At 36.5% G+C, this 21,706-nt stretch overlaps 1 protein-coding gene across 7 annotated transcripts in view; it reads right to left on the reverse strand.

Annotated features, from left to right (window-relative positions):
• LOC138704946 (protein transport protein Sec16A-like) overlaps window positions 1-21,706 on the reverse strand; it is a 572,743-nt gene that overhangs the window by 492,459 nt on the left and 58,578 nt on the right. For all 7 annotated transcript variants that reach the window (XR_011333490.1, XR_011333489.1, XM_069833405.1 and 4 more), the window contains 2 exons: window positions 5,653-6,400; window positions 328-493 (listed from right to left, as the gene is read on the reverse strand). Coding sequence is in view for 5 of the 7 variants with exons in the window: in XM_069833405.1 (XP_069689506.1) it covers window positions 328-493; window positions 5,653-6,400 (914 nt within the window). In the remaining 2 variants the exon portion in view is untranslated. The remainder of the gene's footprint in view (window positions 1-327; window positions 494-5,652; window positions 6,401-21,706) is intronic.

Raw genomic sequence — 21,706 nt, forward strand, 5'->3', positions numbered from 1 at the left:
ATAATTACATACTTTCATATTAGTATAGAAAATTGACAATCATGATTGCCACTAAGAAGAAAAACTAAGCTTTCCTTCTTAGTGGGAAAATTGACAATCATGATTGCCACTAAGAAGAAAAATTAGGCTTTCCCTCTTAGTGGCAATCATGATAATCAATTTTCTTCATCTAGACTTGTTTTCCTGGTTGTGGGGTCGAGTAAAACTTCAGCTCTACATATAGTAATTAAATATGTTCAATAAAGAAATGATCATGGTTTTCAAATAACTTTCAAGAACATCCATATCTTCATAAAGTATTTATGAAAAGCCAAACTAATTACGCACTTAGTATCTCTTGAAATATTTTCTGCTGGCAGTGGTGTATATGCCTCTACATTATCAGAGCCAATTGTCTCACTTCTCTCAGATGGTGGCTGCTGTAGATTATTAGAACTCTGAGACACTTCTGGCAATGGACTAAGTGGTTCTTTCAATTGGCTGTTTGTTGACACTGAAACATATGTAACAAATATTTACAACTGAAATATTTATACAACTGAAATATACATTACCGGTATTTACAACCAAAATATACATAAACAGTATTGACAATATGAAATCTTTCTTATTACTATGATGTACCGAAGTACATATGATATTTCCGTGCAGGAATTCTGCATGACCGTATGGTGAAGAATGGGTACAACAGAGAAAAATTCTCTCCAGCACTGGGACTCGAACCCAGGTTTTCAGTTCTACGTGCTGATGCTTTATCCAATGAGCCACACTGGATTCGAGTTGCGATGCCAGATTGAATCCTTCTCGAATCCAGTGTGGCTCAGTGGATAAGCATCAGCACTTAGAGATGAAAACCCGGGTTTGAGTCCCGGTGCAGAGAGAATTTTTCTCTGTTCTACCCATTCTTCATCATATGGTTATGCAGAATTTCTGCATGGAAATATCATATGTACTTCGGTACATCATAGTAATATGATAGTGTAAGTAATCACTCTGTGATTCAAGTGGCATCTAGTTCCATCGGACCCTGGCCACCTAGCCACTCATGAGTGCACCTCTGTACAGTGCATGCATTATGTCCAGACACTCTTTCTACCCCCTCCACAGAAACGTTGTTCCTGTATTGCACATCGCGAGTGTCTTGACAAAATGCATGAGCTGTACACAGTGTTGGACATTGTGCCACTATCACATATTCTGTGACACAGTACATAAGGGTAGGGCACCAAAGGGGAACAGAGGTGTAGAACTTAAAGTGAGCAGGGTTCAATCCGGCACTGGAACTCGAATCTGGTGTGGCTCAGTGAATAAAGCGTCAGCACATAGAGCTGAAAAGCCGGGTTCGAGTCCCAGTACCGGAGAAAATTTCTCTGTTCCACCCATTCTTCATAAAATCATTTGTTCCATTCTGCAAGTTTTGATATCGAAATTATCAAGTACCAAAAATAAAAAAACTTATTAATTAATTTCACAAAAGGTAACTTTATCGTCGTTGTGGATTACTATGCATAGGATCTTGATTTCTCTCAATACCAATAGAGAATGTAATAAAGAATATTTTTTTCCTTTGTCATATTTTGATAGAATTGACGGTTTTCGTGTCAATTAAATAAAAAGTATTGCAGATTTGTTGCCTGAATAACAAAACTAGATGCAGTAACCCTGTTCACCTGTTCTCGCTCCATATGAGTTGGTAGTCAAGGTCGTCTTGTCCAAGTACCATTCTACACTTGATTTCTGGTAGGATATTAAATACTGTAGATAGTAAAATCAGTTTTTGAAAGTGTTAGTTGAAAATGCAAACATACATGTCAAAATACTGTAAATAGTAAAGTAATTTTTTGTGAAAATGCCAATTAAGATATTGTAAATAGTAAAGTCAGTGTTCGTAAAAGTGCTAATTAATATAGTGTAAATAGTAAAGTTAGTGTTCATAGAAGTGCTAGTTAAAATTAATATGTTTTTATGGAGTATTCAGGTCAATTGAATACAGTTTCTGTATTGAATATGATGTCCCTCATCACTCTTTTCATGCAATTTTCAATAAGTATTGAAAACGATCTGAATACGGAGGTTAATGAATACGGAAGCTGAAGTTTCGAAAGTAGTTATGTTGTCATCAACATGTTAGCATGTTGGTCAGTCTGTAGCCCTTAGTTATAAACATTAATGAGTTTTCTTAATAAGGCACATGAAGACTTAATATTCTGGCTGTTAATGAAGAATGGTAATAATGGCAGGAAAATACAAAATATTATGTGTTACAACACACCTTTTCAACATACGTAATTGAGCTTGCTGTTTTTAAAACAGCTGACACATCAAACAAATGACTATCAATCACGCGATTAGTGTATTGAGATCATTTTGAATATGATACACATTTTCATGCAAATTTGAATACGATGCAGTCAATCCAATTTCACTTTTTTGGAGTAACGACCTCGAGACTCAGATCGTTTTAAATCCCCATTTTCATGGAATTTTCAATATAGTAATCATAGCTGTCTGCCAGCTGATCCGTGACATGGGCAGCATAATTCCAACATTTCGCAAACGGTGTTAATAATAACTGACAAAAATGTTGATAGGGAAGAGAATATTTTAAATTTGGTCGAGAAAAACCTGGGTCAAACCAGACACTTGATTTTGAAATACATAGCCTTTTGTTTACATCTCTATGTGGAATCTTTGGCAATGCGACGTTGCCAACATGTTTTTGATGCAATTATTTAATTAACCATACACTTAATCTCAAAAGATACAACACATTTTTTTGTTTATTTTCATGTAATATATCCCTCCTTTCAATGCAGATGGTTACATGGCTTCCACCCTGTAGTGGTCCACATCTGTGGAGTAATGGTTAGCGCGTCTGGCTGCGAAACCAGGTTCGATTCCTAGTCAGGGCAAGTTACCTGGTTGAGGTTTTTTCCGGGGTTTTCTCTCAACCCAATATGAGCAGATGCTGGGTAAATTTCAGTGCTGGACCCCGGATATATTTCACCGGCATTATCATCTTCATCTCATTCAGATGCTAAATAACCTAAGATGTTGATAAAGCGTCGTAAAATAACGTACTAAAATAAAAATAAATCCACCCTGTATTCGTACTGGCAATGAATTGTTTTTAGTATGTCTAATTTTCTAATAAAATTTCTGATGACAAATTAAGATCTCTCCAGTAAAGAAAAATAGATACAGTACAGTCATATTTACACAGATACTAGTAATGTACATTTAAGGAATGTCTTTTCCTTGTAACAGGGTACTGTACTTTTCTTCATATAATAACTGCTGCAATGAAAGCAATTATACAGTGCATTCGAACCGTTCAGCGGCGGCCCTGGACTGGGCGAAGATTGGCGTGCCTACCGCCAGAGTTACACGTAAACGACCTGCAAGTCATGGGTACGGAACACTAACTACTCTACTAACATTAGGTTTACCTGCATCACAACTGATATTGAAAGTGATAACCTTCAACTCGAACACATTCCCTATATCTCTGAAAACAATTCTGGTTCATTCGCAAAAGTTCATGTTGACTCACTGCCTGTATTTCTCTCATGATGTTGGCCTTCAATTCTTGTAACGTGTGCATATTTGATGCATACATTTTATTCTTTAACGTTCCCCATAAATAAAAATCACATGGAGATATGTCAAGGGAACGAGGTGGCCACAATCCTCAACTAATTATTCTGTTGCCAAACACACTTCGCAATTCATGCATAGAATTTGCAGCAGTGTGCGCTGTAGTTGAATCCTGCTGAAACCCGCCATTCATTCGTTCATTTCTTGTTTGTTGCAGAAAAAAATTATTTAAAATTGAAATTACATAAACATGTGAATCAACTGTTGTGTCGAAAAATATGGGACCAATAATTCTACTCGCACTCACTGCACATCAAACCCCAACCTTTGCAGCGTGGCTAGAAATCTTCATGAATAATATGGGGATTTTCGGTAGTCCAGTATCTATTGTTCTTAGTAGAAATGTGACCATGAAGATAAAACCACGCTTCATCAGTGAAGAACATTAGAAGTCGGTCCACGTCGCCATTATGAACGGACTGCACAAACCAATTGCAATAATTAACCCTACTTACAGGATCTTGTTGTTGTAAAGCATGAACTACAGTTACCTTGTACAGCCTAAGTTTCAGAAGTTTCGTTGCCACAAAAGCTGACGTCTTGGAAATGTTAATCTCTTGTGCTAAATGTCGCAGTGATTTGTGGGGTGAGTGCTCTAACTGGGCCCCTACTTCATCAAGCTTCTTTTCTGTTAGTACACGGCATTGTTGAACACGCTTCTTGTTCAAAAAGATCCTGTACATCTGACTTTATTGACAAGGTCATGAATAGTTGACCTGCTAGGAATTCGAACATCTGCAAACCGAAGTTCAAATTCTCTTCGACATCTTCTTGCAGAAGAGTATTTCACAAACGCATCATAGAGAAAAATACGTTGTTCTAAAGTGTACTCAACCATTATTAATAGACACTTTATCACCACGAGACAACACAATTTTACTCACAACATGCGCACAAACGTCTTTCTCTCACGACAGATCCAACTCGACTGACTGGTGCGTCAGTGGTAGCTACAGTGCTACTCTGGCGGCAGGCGCGCCAATCTTCTCCAAGGCCGCCGCGGAACGGTCCGGCCGAACTACGAACGCACTGTATCTAGTTCTATGACACAAGACTGTTTTCAAATATATTGTGACAGCTGCAACGGGGTTTAAACACGCGTCCGACAGGGCGCGCGGCAGACGAAACGCTGGTACGGGGAGCATCTGCATGCTGAAGGGCAGAGAGGGTGTATTACGTCAACGCGACGAGGGGAGGGTGCGCGCGCAACTGCTGCGTGCGGAGTGAAGGGGGGACGGACCCTCCCGACTCTTCCAGAAGTCCGTCGAAGTGGAGATATCCAGATAATTCGAGAGAGCTGTCTCTGCACACCCGTAGAAATTTCTCGCAACTATGATTTTGCTATAAAAGAAGAAACGCGAGCGAACTTGGGCAGTTTTCAGTTTATTCAGCATTCAGTGAGTAAGCCAGTGAACAGAGCAAGCCAGCCAGTCTTGTGTCCCGGAGTTCGACTTGAGTGTGAGTCCGCAACTGTGTCAGCATCCGACGGCCTGAGTTCGAGTGCAGTGGACCGCAGTTGGAGGGACCTGAGTTCGAGTGCAGTGGCCCGCAGTTAGAGGGACCTGAGTTCGAGTACAGTGGACTGTCTCTGAAGGTCTGTGGTTCGAGATACTGTGAACTCGAGTGACTGAGCTAGAAGAACTGTGAAATGAGAACTGACAGTTCTGATTTGTAAATAGTGCTTTGTAAATATTAGTTAAGATTAACAGTTCATTGTTGTTCGTAATAGTTCAAGTAAACTGTCATTGTCGTCAGTGGCGTGCACTAACGAATACTGTGTTACTGTGTGGAGAGCAAATCCCATTGTTGCCGAGAGCGTTTAATGTGAATTGTAGAAAGGAATTATTATTGTTGAGTTGAAATAAATTTACAATATAAAAAGATTTGCAAATGACAAAAAAAAAGAGTAAGCTATTGGGAAGAAAAAGGAGATAATGCGGGAACAGGATGCAGAAAGAACTTTAACTAACACACTGACACAACATAGTTACTTACAAGGTGATGACGGTAGTTGTGATGTTCCCGTAGATCCCAGGCCATCCATTTCATCCTGTGCTACTCCTGTTACCACTCTTGGTTCCAAAGGAACCACATCTATTGGCTGGAAAGTACCTGTTGGCATTGCTGACTGTGCATTTCCTTGGCTCTCTGGACTGCTGCTCTCTCCAGGAACCATTCTTCTTAACCCAGGTGGAGGGATATCATCCACTGACCTATGTGCGGGAACTGCTCCAACATTTCCTCCTTCTGAGGCAAAATTTGTAATGCTGCTAGTTTCCTCTGTTAACTGTCCTGGGACCATTCTACGCAATAAAACATCATCCGAATTATTTGCAGCAGGAGCTACAGTATCTGAGATATCTGTTGTGTTTTCGTATTCAGTGACTTGACCAGGAATCATTCTGTGCAGTCCAGGAGGAGGTGTCGCCACATCCTCATTTCCAGGAAGATTAACTACATTTTCTTGTTCATAAATGTTTAAATCTTGCCTACTGATACTATCTGTGTGACCAGGAACCATACGAAGACAAAGATTCATAGCACTGGTACCATTTCTCATAGTTCGATATTGCACAGTTTCAACATCAGGCACTGATGAACTTTCTCTGTCATCAATAAGCTGACCCGTTTCTAAATACTGATCTCGATTTGGACCACAACGTGTAGCCACTTCTTGATTCTCTGGACTTGTGTTATAATTCATCAACTGATTCCATTGTGTTCCAAGTCCTCTCATCCCATCCTGAAACATTTAAGAACTCTTAATTAAAACTGTGACTTTCAGTTTAAGAATTATAACTAGTTTTACAAGAACATCCACCAAAATAATCTATACAAAAAGTGACATGAACACAATATTATTATCAGTTTTCAAATTTAAAAAATACCAAAGTGGGCCTCAGGATCTCCAACATTTTACAGCACATGGTTGTGAAACATGTATAGGCAATAAACAGCTACCCTTGACTCCTGTTTTTGCTTGTACTTCCATAGCGAGTAATCCTTAGTTTTTCCAGCTTTTCAACATGCTTTCTTTTATACTTGTGAGACTGTTTACCAAAGATTATGTCACACAAGCTGTCTATGCCAGGGAGGTTTAACTTAAATTATAGATGTTGGATGCTCATAGATGTTCCTTAGTTTGCCGCAGTGATCGGGACAGCACTGTGTTTCGATTAAAGAGTTTGTAAAGTTAGTAATACAAAATTCTTTGGTTTCGAAAGTTCCGTGGTTATAAGTTTTGCCAATATGAGAGTTTTAAACGGATATTAATATCCATTATTTACAGGATATGTAAGTTTTATAACATTTGGATTATTATTACTATTATTATATAGCCGATTTACATTTTCATTCGAAGACAAAGTAGCCATATTATTCTATTGTGTATGGCCTATTAGCTTCATCTGTTCAATTGATCAATTGTTGGATGTTGGCAGTTCTGTTCCGTTTAAATGTTGAATTATGGGACAGACAAAGATGGATGATTACAGAAGAAATTTGAACAGATCGTGTTAATTTAGAAGTTATTGATGCTTTCCTGCATCAAGAAATAATTCGCAATGTTAAAGATAAGAAAGAAATAAGTTTGAGATTACCAAACTTAACATCATCTATACGGTTCAACTTTTATTTCAACTTTACACATTCAAGCAATGCATGCAGGATTGATATTTAATATTAATACAGCATACCATTATACACAAAACCTTCATGCATCTTAATTCAACGTGCGTTTTAAACTTGATTCTTTCAATATTCTTCCCAGATTGCATGCGTATACGTATGAAAAACTGAACCGTGTAGATGCAGCTTAACTGTACCTTCATGTTTTTAATTGTAAGCTGAATTCTTCCATCATATCTTAAACATTTATTAAACTGAGATCCTTTCATTGTTTTAAGGGATAAACTTCAGAACGCGGTTACCTTCCTTCTACCACTACCACATGACGAACTGACTTCTGTGCTGAATTACAAGGGTGTAGTAGCCCTAACTGCAATTACACCAAAAGATTTACAGGTAAGTTAACAGAGTTAATATATACTTTGAGTATGAACGAATATCTTATTTTTGTATATAGCTAAGTTAGGTTGATCATACATCTTAAAATTCCTGGGGTAGATTTATTTATTTTATGGGTTATTTTACGATGCTGTATCAACATCTAGGTTATTTAGCATCTGAATGAAATGAAGGTGATAATGCCAGTGAAATGAGTCCGGGGTCCGGCACCATAAGTTATCCAGCATTTGCTCTTATTGGGTTGAGGGAAAACCCCGGAAAAAACCTCAACCAGGCAACTTGCCCCGACCGGGATTCGAACCCGGGCCACCTGGTTTCATGGCCAGACACGCTGACCGTTACTCCACAGGCGTGGGGTAGAACCTGATATGAATAAATATACTGTTCTCGGGTTAATTCTTTACAATTGCGTTACCAAAGGATGGTGTTGTACCCTAGTTGGGTAATGCAATAGTAAAGAAGTGTCGTTCCCGAAAACAAAATATATTTTAGAAAATTTGACTTTACAGTTAACAGTAGTACCTTTACTCGAATAATTTCGATAAAATAAAAACAGAGGCTACCAGAGGTAGGCTATTTATTATTTTTATAGACTCTGTGGATAGAATTCTCCCAGAAATATTTCACAAACGTCGATTAAACTTAAATGCTTCAATTTTTTTTATGAAATGTAGTGTTATTAACGCATTATATGATATTAGCCTACTGCTGGTTTGTTTTAGTTAATTGAAAGAAGATGGTGGACTTTTTACACTGTAAATGTGCTGCAGTGTACTGACAGAAATCGGGCAGTAATGGGAAGACCTGGTTATTCCTGTTTCCTGTGCCAAGTAATGCAGCACAGCTTAAAAGGTAAGCAATGGCGTTGGCATAAGTTTAATGCAAGTATAACCTTATTTATGTTCGGCTAGTTAGGGTTGGTAAACTGTAGTGATTTTTTAATTTAAGTGAGATTTTTTTTGTCGAAATCATATTTGTTTATTAAAATGATTTTTTGTCTTCTTTTGTAATTAATTTACACTTAATTTGCATTAGTTCCTACATGCTTGTGTATTTTTGAATGCGATATTTTAAGTAGTAACAACATTGCTATGTTTACACATAGGCCTGATTATTAATACATGCAAAATTACAGCATTAATAACCTCCACTTAATGATATTAATAATTATCTTAGGCTTAGGCAAGATATTATTCAAAGTTTGTTATTCATTAGAAAAAAATCAACTATATAGATAGATTAATATTTACAAATAAATTTATCAGAAGAGCTTAGCATTGTGTGTTTTCAAAATAAATACATAGCCCATTTGGCATTTGTGCAATTGTTACTTTGAATATTGTTATGAGCTATAGCTATTTGTTTCATTCCTCAACATCATACAATGCTTTAATTAGATGGTGATTCCGAAAGTAGGCCCTACTTGACTACCTGTACCATGTCTTCTGTTGCTCCTTAATTAGGAGTTAGGAAAAGACATGAGAAGCAAACTTTCAAAACCTGCCCATTTTCAGAAAATGCTAGAAAAATATGTCTGTATTAAACAAAGATTTTTCTGTGGTGAAATTTTATATGAATTTATAGCAAGAAAATATATTTCACCATAGAAAATATTTTATTCATTGCAGAGATGTAAGTTTTTGACATCTGAAGTGTATTTTCTAAAAATGGACATGTCAAGTTTTGAAAGTTTGTTCCTCATATATATTGCTAATAGTTTTAAGAAGTAGCAGAACAGTCATATGTAAAAACGTTTATATTTTTTCCTTCAGGAAGTTAATTTCTCATCTTAACCATGTTAGCTGCATATAATTTTAATCTGTGATTTAATTAAATTTAATACCAACACTGGTTTGTGTATTTTTCGAAGACAATAATAGAATCCTGATTGTAACAGGTACCAAATGTGGACAGCTGTGGCAGAAAATCCTCATCCTTACAGAAGGTGCTATATATGCGCAAACCATTTTCACAGTAATCAATATAATGATGACTTCAGGTACAACTTACAAAGAGGGGCCATTCCATCAAGAGATGCTTGGTATCCCACTCAGGAACTACAAACTCCTTACCATCCAGTGAACTACCATCCACTTCATCACCAGCCTACCTCCTTTAACATTTTTCACCACCTAACCTAATTGCTTCATTCATTGCACTTCACCATGGCAGTGATATGAACCTGCAGCTTTCTCAACTGGCGAATTTTGGGTACACTATTTAGGTGTTTTTAAAGGGTAAATGTGGCACAATACTTTCAGCAATGGGGGCACAACCAAACCAAGCACTGCCAGTATCAAAACTCAAAATAAGGAAATGATGTTAAATATCTACTTATCTCTAATAAATTGCATCGTACTTTTTCTAATATGTTGGTGCTTTCAATTAGCTGTGCATGAGAAGCTTAAAAATACCATCTTTTCTTTGTATGTATTTCTTAATTGTGTTTTTGTTGAAAGCCTAAGATTAATTATTACAGCATGTCTGTTGTAGATAAATTGTTTTCTTTGTTTCTGTTTCAGTGGATGATTCAGTCATTCATACTGTTATGCCCAAGGGCAGGTCTTCCACTGTAAACCCAGCATTTTCCAATCTATTCTATTTTCTACCATCCTCTTTGTCTCCACACATGATCCATGTATCTCAATGTCGTCTATCATCTGATATTTTCTTCTGCTCTGAACTCTTCTCCCGTTCACTATTCCCTCTAGTGCATCCTCTGTGGTGATTATCGATTATTAATTTGCTTAACTACTTGCCAAGTACTTTTAGAAATGTATATTTCAGCTCTGTTGGTGAAAAACAAATAAAGTAGTATTTAATAAATGTCTTGGACTTGTGTTACACCATTTGATAGCAAAAGCATCTTATGACAATTATGAAGCTGTTTGGCATTAAAAAATTAGAGAATTGTAATTGTATAACTGATCAATAATAATAGTCAAATCTACAATATGACAAAGTCAATTGCTTTATGTTGCTTTTATCTCCCAACACAATATGTAACATTATTCTTTAAAAATGGTACTTAGTCCTTTAGAGAAAAATTCCCTATTCCATTCACATCCTGAATCTCAATTACATATTTCTAGTAACATGTAAGAAAACAAACTTGTGACAGTAAGATTTCATAAATTAATTTAATTAAAAGGGTTATATGACTGTATTAAGGAAATGTAATGTGTTCTCAATAGTTTTCAGTTTAATGTTCAACCAATATACTGTATTCATATCCATATTGTCACTCTGTTAAACCAAAATGTATGCATAATGTTAATTTTTTTTTAGTTGGTAATTTAACGATGCTGTATCAACTACTAGGTTATTTAGCGTCGATGAAATTGGTGATAGCGAGATGGTATTTGGCGAGATAAAGACTAGGATTCACCATAGATTACCTGGCATTCACCTTACAGTTGGGGAAAACCTCGGAAAAAACCCAACCAGGTAATCAGCCCAAGCGGGGATCAAACCCGCGCCCAAACGCAACTTCAGACCGGCAGGCAAGTGCCTTAACCGACTGAGCCATGCTGGTGGCTATTGTGGTTAAACATTTCATTTAAATTAATGAACCATTATGCGCTCTTTTGGGGAATAATCTGAAAAATACTAGCAATATTTTTGGTATAACGGATACCTGTAATACCGATTGGGCTACAATAATCATGTTGGTATAACGGATACCTGTAATACCGATCGGGCTCGGTAATATGAGATGTAGTTCCGATTTTTGCCACCATGTGTCTTGATGTCGCGTCAATAGAATGTCGAAGGAAATACATTGAGTTGGAGGTCTTTCTACTTACTTGTCTATGGTCTATGCTATATAAATTATTTACACTGTTCTATAAAAACTTTCAAATAAATTATGTGAACATTGTTCACTTATAACCATTCAATTAAATTTGTAATAACGAAACTGTAATGAAATAAAAAATATAAAGTTATAACCTTAGTCACACAGTTAAGTTCCACAACCATAATACAAGCTAGAAGTTGTACACCCATTGATAATATATTTATAGACAATAGTAGATTGAATTTATATTGATCAGAATCTTTAATCAATGGCCCGTTTGATTACGATGCATAAATTTTAAGTAATTTTTTTTGTCAGAGAAAAATTCCAAAATATCAATTAAAAAAAAAAGATAATGCTGAATCTATTGATAATTTAAATTCATATCTACAAAATAAATTATGGGAAAATTTTTATAATACTCGTATTAATAGCAAATTTAATTAATTTTTCACTACATTTACGAATTATTTCAATGAATGTTTTTCAGTCAAGGTAGCGAAAATAAAGACATGTGGATAACTCAGCGAATTAAAATATCATGTATTACAAAAAGGAAATTATATTTAATGGGTAGGAACAGTGATGATCCTCATGTTCTTAACTACTATAAGAACTACTGTAAAATGTTATCAGAAGTTATAAAGCAGGAGAAAAAAATGCATCTGAATAAAAAATAAAATTCTAATAATCAAATGAAAACTATCTGGGATATTATTAAAAATGAAACTTGTCGATATCCAAAGAATGAAAATACTTCTTACATTAAAATCAATGATCATAAAGTAGAGGATCCAAAATGAATTGCAAATTACTTTAATGACTTCTATATAAATATTACCAGCAACTTAAACATTCAAAAGATTGTACAGAAGATGCCGCAATTAGCTACTTAACAGAATTTGCAAGTCTTAAATTTATTCCCACTACTGCAGCAGAAATCATGCATGCGATAAAACATCTAATAACAAAAAAATTCCTCTGGATATGATGAAATACCAAGTTCTAAAAGCCTATTCTCAAATAATTTCTCCGTTCAGCTATTTATGCAATTTGTCAATGCAATGTGGTATTTTCCCAAAAAGTACAGACCCATATCATTATTAACAATATTTTCAAAAGTGTCTGAAAAAGTTATGTTTGGAATACAACAATACATTAGTTTTATAGCAGTTTTAATTTAGAAAACAAAAATCGACGAAGAGTGCTGCTTGCTATGTATTTTATATTTTTGTAGAGCCACCAGCATAGTTCAGTCAGCAGACTTGCTTGTCTGCTAATCCAGAGCTATGCTTGGGCTTGGGTTAGAGTCTCACTTGAGCTCATTACCTATAAGGTAAATGCCAGATAATCTATGGTATATCCTCGGCCTCACTGCATTTCGCCAAAAAATTGTATAATACTTGACTTGTTCCACATCTTAAAGCTTCAATGCTAATTTAAGATCTATGGAATATAATAAATAAAATAAAATGGGGGGGAAATATCTTAAAATATTACAAGTAAATAATGGAAAGAGACTCGTCAAAGCTAGGAAAGCCTGGAATGCTTTGTTTAAGAAGACTAAAACCCACAATGTGACCTGATGATGACGACGACAATAACTATGATGGTATCTTCAAGAATAACTAAGACAAAACTGTAAATATCCAAGCTACAGGACCTATTTATTACTGGGTAAGTAGATGTAAAGAAACATCAATGCAACATTATGAGTCACTCATAGGATTTGCTTGTGCAAAGAGCTCGCTAATGCTAATGATACATAATGGCTCCTAAGGTCAGCTCATGTTAGCTATATTGAGCTTTTAATGGAAGTTGACACAGTTGTACTGTGTGACCTTTATTAAATTTTAGTATAAAATAGAATAGAATGGCACACAGATATAGCACTGCAGAGAAAGTATTTATGTATGATAATTATATGTTAAATTTTGCCCTCCTAGTGCAATAATTACATATTTCAGGAAAGATTCCCAGGTGATAACATTCCAAGTCATAAAATAATCCATAGCCTTGTGAATAAATTTCATAAAATGATTCATAGCCTTGTGAATAAATTTCGTTAAACAGTAAGTTGCTATGGATAAATGCAGAAGACTATGTGCTATGTTCATCTAGGAAAATTCGACAATGGACATTGGACACTGTTTGACATATTCCCCTATAGGAAACAGGTATGTCTTACAGTTCTGTGCAAAATGCTACAAAGCTATTGATCTTAAAACCTTACAAATTTACAATGGTGCAAGAACTATGTCCCAGTGATTTTGCAATTAAGCATGAATTTTGTCAGAGAATTTTAAATATAGTGAATGATGGCGAAATTGATCCTAATCTCCTTTTTACAGGCAAGACTTTGTTCCATTTCCAAAGGTGTGTAAGTAAACAAAACAACAGGTAATCGAGCTCTGAGAAACTCAAATTCTTCATGGTAAGCCTTTCTTTCCATGATGTGAAAATACAAGAGAGGTTTAACAGGTCCCAACTTTTAATGAACTATTAATGCCAAGAGGTATGTGGAAATTATTCTGTGATGCATTTTGGAATGTTAACTAACTACAGTGTGCTTTTGCATTTTCTCAACACGATTCTGCAACAGCACATACAGCAAACTATCCTATGGATGAATTTCATAAAGTTCAATCACAGAACAATCAGTACGAATGTCGAGCCACTTCTTGTAAACTTTTGGGAACTCTAAAAGACAAAATGTACAAAAATAATACACATACCTTCGAAGAACTGATAAATAGCATCTAGGAAAACATTGTCTCACTTCCCAATCGAAACTGCAATGAGTGATGCATCACTTTTTAAACATGAGAGACAACAAGAAAGACAGTTTCAGCACCTAAAGACAGTTTCAGCATCTTTCTTAATTTGGGTGAGTAAATGATGTTTTAAATGCTTATATTTAGGCCCAGTTTTATAAATATGGTTAATCTAAAGATTATGTTAAACCTAAGTTAAACCTAACTATGAGTTTAACTCAACGTGCCGTATTACAGAGTCTCGGTTAAGTTAAACCACAGTGGAATACAATTGGTATTACTGCTAGGAAAGAAAAGAAGACAATCGCAACTGTTAAATTATATTATTCATTTAAAATAGCCGACGCTCGTGGAGAATCTTCATTAAGAAACATCTATGTTCTTCGATATGAGAGAGTGTATCATAAAAAAAACCTAAAGAGACCAATACCGTGTACATCAGTATGCTTGTCAGACTTAACCTCAAATAGTTTCTTAACGCTGGCCACCAACATTATACTCCCAAACACAATGCAACCAAACTACACCTTGCATGACCATTCGCTATGTAACACCATACAGAATCAACTGAGTAATGAAGTAATAATATTAGTGTGCGTACTTCATGTGTTGTCTAAAATATTTATGGAACAGAATTCAGTCAAACAGTAAAATTAGATAATATTATTAGTGTTTATAAATCACGCTCCATAGTAAATCTTACCAGGAGACTACCTGCCACACATAGTACAATGCGCAATAGTTTTAGGCTATGATAGATTTATGGACACCTTCGAAATCTTCTATCGTTTTCAGTATGCCTACTACCAGAGGAAAAATAGCGCAGTGCAACTAGTAACTGACACAGAGATTCAACAGAATGTTTTCAAAAATAATAAAGAAATAATTTATCTTTTCAAATAATCTTTAAATTCAAACCCTAAAACACATATTTTTTCACTTTATCATTTTTCTCTTGCATGTTGTATCCGAGTTTCAATTTTTCAAAACAAGGTTAGGACTATAAGTCTAATTCTGAAGGTTAGGACTGTCTGCTTCGAAAGCTACAATCTGTTTTAAAACTTATGTTCACTTATGTATATTTCAAAGTGGTGCACTCTATTTAGAAAAATTCTTGGCCACCGTGGTCGTTCATATATAGTCACTCATAAGTTCTTGGAAAACATCTGCAATATCCATGTGTAATGCGGGAACCGCCATCTTGCACTGTTGAACCTTGAACTGCAGTTTAAATGGTAGAGAACTGCCAATCAAGTTAAACTAAAGGTAACTTAAGATTAACTGGTAGTTAAGGTTTATAATACAAAGCAGAACGGAAAACTTCAGTTTAAACTGAACGTAAGGTTTAAACGGCATTTATAATACTGGCCTTTAGTAATACTTCACATTAATAGCTTGTGGTGTGTCAAATTACTTATTCTACACTGTGCATTACAGACAGCACATACACTGCACGAGGCTAGAGGACGTGAGCAGCTCGGCTAACAGCTAGCATGCTGCACTGTGGTTTCTCTACTGTCTACTCACCCAGTATTTGGAACAATATTTAGATGAATGAAAATACATTGTTTTTCCTTATTCCTGAGACAACAGTAATAGATTATATTCAGGCTGTTTGTCAGAATGCAGTAGGAACTGTGAAAAAGAGTCACAAGAGAAAGTCTCGCAAAATCTCAATGAAGCAGTATTCAAGATCCCAAACAGCAGAAGTATAATCGAAATTTCAACTCACTATTGAAGACGGCAACAGAGCGAGTAGAAGAGAAAGTGACGTTACTTATTCTAGTTCAGGGTTCGTCACTGAGTGGCACTAGTTCTGTTTTCCGACTGCAGTTTCAGGAGCACTATTCGAGCGAATGCAAAAGGTTTTTAAAAATAACCTGTTAGATAAGAATGTGTTATAGAGTAGTTTGTCACAACATTTTACTTATTTAAAAATGTAATATTACTACATTAGCAAATTATGAGTTATATAATACACTCGAATAGTAACTATAATAATCAACCAGAAACTGGAACACTGTGCCAGCTTTAGCCAGTATAGGAGTACGAAAAAAAAAAAAAGGGCATTATAAAGTATGCATTGACAAGAAATAATAGTTTTTATACACAAGAATGAATGAATATATATATATATATATATATATATATATATATATAACATAACAAATGAAACACTATATTTTCACTAATAGTTTTTATCTACTATTTACTCGTTAGCTGTGTTTTATGTTTTATATGTAATTCAGAGTAAACAAAAATATTACATGCAACTCAGACTTCGATATTATATCTATGCTAATGCAAGTTTTGATCTTTTGAGTTATCTAGGTTATTTTGTGTTTTGTAAAATTAAAATAATTTAGTAGTACTGTATTAACTAGTTGTATGCTACTTATAGGAGAATATTAAATTAACGACTTTTCCATGAGATTTATTACTTTCTCGTATGTTCGATTAGAAACCTCTTATGATGTGGAATGTAACAAACAAATGTAATATAATTGTAAACCAGATTAAGCTGTAACTTACATACTTACACACTGTACTTGTGTTACTGAAATAACTTTTACATTAATTACGACTGAAGTGTTATTATTAAAAATAAAATTATTACACATGTACATTTAATGAAGTAGAAGTTACATGCTTGGTTTCAATTAGGAGTTCACAATTATCACTTGAATACAGCACATTTTTTAACCGGCAGAGATTGAAAAATGTTCAAATATAGAAAGTCTATGGTAATCATCACAAGATAATCATTATCTAATTCCGAAATGTTGCTCTAGAGCAGTGGTTGGCAGATTGTGCATTTGTGATGTCAGAGCAAGGACAGACTAGATGAGTACCTGAAGAGGAGCACAGCAATTGCGCAGTGGCAAGCTGTATAATTTCAGGGGCTTATTCTTTGAAATATTTCAAACAAACAAGTTAAATACAATTTTGAATAATTTCAAGGAAAAATTGTTCCAGAGCCGGGTATCGATCCCGGGACCCTTCGCTCAGCGCGCAAACGCTCTACCAACTGAGCTACCCCAGGAACTATACACGACACCGTCACAATATTTCCTTTGTATCCACACAACTCAAATGAGGTGACAAGACACCAAAACTAAACTATGAGTGCACACAAATACTGTGTGACTTAAATTGTGGCTTTCTGTTAACGTACCTCCAGTAACGAATGTATTAAGCAAATCTGGCTTTCAGGTACTAGCTCCCTGTAAAGCAGGTTTGAATAATTTCAAGGAAAAATTGTTCCAGGGCCGGGTATCGATCCCGGGACCCTTCGCTCAGCGCGCAAATGCTCTACTGACTGAGCTACCCCAGGAACTATACACGACACCGTCAAAATTTTTCCTTTGTATCCACACAACTCAAATGAGCTGACAAGACGCCAGAACTCAACTATGACTTAATTGTGGCTTTCTGTTAACGTACCTCCAGTAACAAATGTATTATGCAAATCTGGCTTTCTGGTACAGGTTTGAATAATTTCAAGGAAATATTGTTCCGGGACCGGGTATCGATCCCGGGACCCTTCGCTTAGCGCGCAAACACTCTAAAGACTGAGCTACCCCAGGAACTATACACGACACCGTCACAATTTTTCCTTTGTATCCACACAACTCAAATGAGCTGACAAGACGCCAGAACTCAACTATGAGTGCACACAAATACTGTGTGACTTAAATTGTGGCTCTAAAACCCCCTTAATATAGCAGTTGCTGTTCAGATTGCCCTGAATACGTAGGAGGAGTGTTCTCATACTGTACCCAATGACGCGCCAAACCATCACACTAGGTGTTTGTCCGTTATGCTGCTCAACAATACAGACTCTCAGATTGTGTTCACCATGGTAGCATCTAACATGTATCCGACCATCATTGTAGGACAAGTTGAATCAGAACTCGTCCGAAAACACTACATTTTGCCACTCAGCACGTCAGTGACGGCGTTCACGTGCCCATTGCAGTCTGAGGTGTTGGTGGTTTCTGGACAATGGAAGCCAACACAACGGCATGCGAGCCACTAGTTCAGCCTTCAAAAGATGGTGACAAACCGTTCACGCAGACAGGTCCACATCCATTGCAGTACTCCGTCGCCTAACACTGTGGATGAAGCTGTACGATCCATCACGGCCATGAGGACAAGATGGCGATCATCCCATGCCATGGTTACATTATGTGATCTAGTACCCCTTCATCTCTGCGTACGACCCTCTTCTATCCACTGGTTCCACACACGCATCACTGTCATAGCAGCATGCTCTGTACAAGCCGAAATGTCACGGTATGACAAACCTGCTTTCCAAAGACCAAACATTCTGCCCCGTTTAAACTCACTCACGTGCTAATATTGCGTCCTTCGACGAGGCGTAATTGCACTAACTTCCACGTTTCCACTTCGTTTGGAAGCTCTGCATTGACTGAGCAAGGCATAACACTAACCTTGCTAGTGACACAAGAGACATCACTGTTGGGCTTATGTGTACGTCATATCTCTGGAAACGAAATCAATTACTGGTGATAACACTATTTTACACATCTCCCGAGTTTGGAGTCGTTCATTCGGGCCATTCTTTCTGGTTGTTGCAGTTTTCACAAACAGTAGTGTATATCGAAGCAAGTAAAGAGATAGGTTTGGAAGTAAATCCCGAAAAGACAAAGTATTATATCACGTGACCAGAATATTGTAGGAAATGGAAATATAAAAATTGGAAGTTTATCCTTTAAAGAGGTGGAAACATTCAAATATCTTGGAGCAACAGTAACAAATATAAATGATACTGGAGAGGAAATTAAATGCAGAATAAATATGGGAAATACATGTTATTATTCAGTTGAGAAGCTTTTATCATCCAGTCTGCTCTCAAAAAATCTGAAAGTTGGAATTTATTATATTACCGGTTGCTCTGTATGGTTGTGAAACTTGGACTCTCACTTTGAGAAAGGAACAGAGATTAAGGGTGTTTGAGAATAAGGTGTTTAGGAAAATATTTGGGGCTAAGAGGGATGAAGTTACAGGAGAATGAAGAAAGTTACACAATGCTGAACTGCATGCATTTTATTCTTCACCTGACATAATTAGGAACATTAAATCCAGATGTTTGAGATGGGCAGGGCACGTAGCACGTATGGGCGAATCCAGAAATACATTTAGAGTGTTAGTTGGGAGGCCGGAGGGAATAAGACCTTTGGGGAGGCTGAGACATAGATGGGAGGGTAATATTAAAATAAATTTGAGAGAGGTGGGACATGATGGTAGTGACTGGATTAATCTTGCTCAGGATAGAGACTGTTGGTGGGCTTATGTTAGAGCAGTAAGTAATCCTATTACAGTATATTGTGAGCATGTGAATGAGTGATCGGGAATTTTAAACATATTACAATAAATGCGTATGAAATTCTCGAAACAAATATAAAATCAAACACGTACTCACCAATAATGTGACAGTTCATCTTTATTCCCCTTGAACAAATTTATTCTCCTGTGACTGAAAATGATAGTTAGCAGAAAAAAAATGTTCGAAACACAAAAGTTTCTTGCACAACCTACTGCATTCCAGGTTAGAAGACAAAGTTGCTAAACGAATATTGGCCCTGACAATGTGTATAATGCAAATCAATCTGGCATCAATAAAGAAACACATTCTGGCAGAACATTTGCTAACCATGGTAAGAGGGTGATTCATGGTGTTACTCAATCACAAAATGGACAGACACAATCGCTTATAGTTAATGTCAACTGTATCATGCACAGGACATCTCCTTCCCTGTCTCTTTATAGTACTGCAGGAATCAATGTCATTAAGCCAAAGTGTCTAGCAGGTCATGTTCAAAGCTCATAATTTAATTATGTGATGGTAGAAATCTGCAAAAATGTCAAGAGAACGTTTCAGTACATTTATTGAATTGGCACTTTTGGCTCACATTGGTATGTCAAACTGTTTGTTACTTGATTCCTGGGAGCCTCATAGAGATAAGAATTTAGTACGTGAAATATAGTTATCTAATAACTTTGAACCAGATTAAGATTGCCTAACTTTGAACCTGATTAAGATTGCCTATCATTCTTGCAAAAAACAATCTGCGATCTGCAACAATTAGACAGGCATTTTTCCGAATGTTCAGAACAATGGACAGACACATATGTCATGTCGTAGTGTTAAATAACATTGATGTGAACTTGCAACAATGTAGAAATATTCTCAAATGCATGTCCCTGATCTACAATCAAGAATGTTAGCTATTGTAATTTTTATTCACAACAATAATGACTTTTTATTGCAACAACAACCATACACCCGTCAACAATGGGTATTCCTCTCAACACAGCAACACAGTAGTCGTTATTGCACTCCACAGAACGACAATGACTATTCACGTGAATTATTGAGAAGAACAACAATGTACTCCTATCTCAACTAATGTTCACAAAGCACTATTTACAAAACAAAACTGTCAGTTCTCAGTTCACAGTTCGTTTGCCTTGGCTAGTTCTAGCTCACTCACTCAAGTTCACGGTACGTCGAACCCAAGACTTCCAGATAATAGTCCACTGCACTTCGAACCCAAGACTTCCAGAGTCAGTTCACTGCACTTCGAACCCAAGACTTCCGGACACTTTGCCCTCGCCTCTACGCTGCCACAGTGCTCACTCAAGTTCACTGTACTTCGAACCCAAGACTTCCACTGGATACTAGCTTTCTCGCAGCTGACTGTCTAACTAGACTGGCTCAACTGAACTGGCTCTGCCTTGCAGCTCATTTGCCCCTTTTATTTACTAAATCACACTTTCTCGAATGTACTGCGTCTCGTAGCTTCTACAACAATCGGCTCGTGTGGCTCTTCGAAACTTCCAGCTATTCCCCCCCCCCTGTTCCTTTTGTTCCGCCACACCTTCCCTCGCACTAGATGCACGCGCAATTTCCCCACTGTGACCTGGTCTTCCAACATGGCGCCACACTATGCTTCTGTATGTCTCATAGATTGGATAAAAATTGGAAGGTTTAACTAGCAAGAACAAAACATTTGAAAACAGTACTGACCATTGTATCAGAAGGGTAATTGGTATATGTGAATTTCATATGCAAGAAAGTGAGTGTCTTTTATTTTTATTTTATTAGGTTATTTTACGACACTTTATCAACATCTCAGGTTATTTAGCATCTGAATGAGATGAAGGTGATAATGCCGGTGAAATGAATCTGGAGTCCAACACCGAAAGTTACCCAGCATTTGCCCATATTGGGTTGAGGGAAAACTCTGGAAAAAACCTCAACCAGGTAACTTGCCCCAACCGGGAATCGAACCCGGGCCACCTGGTTTCGCGGCTAGACGCTCTAACCGGAAAGTGAGTGTCATCAACTCTCTTTGGGAAAGTGTAGTTGGTGCAAGAAACTTTTGTTTCTCGAACTTTTTTTTTTGTTGTTAACTATCATTAT

Source organism: Periplaneta americana, chromosome 8, assembly GCF_040183065.1.
Source record: "Periplaneta americana isolate PAMFEO1 chromosome 8, P.americana_PAMFEO1_priV1, whole genome shotgun sequence".
NCBI classification, from domain to species: domain Eukaryota; kingdom Metazoa; phylum Arthropoda; class Insecta; order Blattodea; family Blattidae; genus Periplaneta; species Periplaneta americana.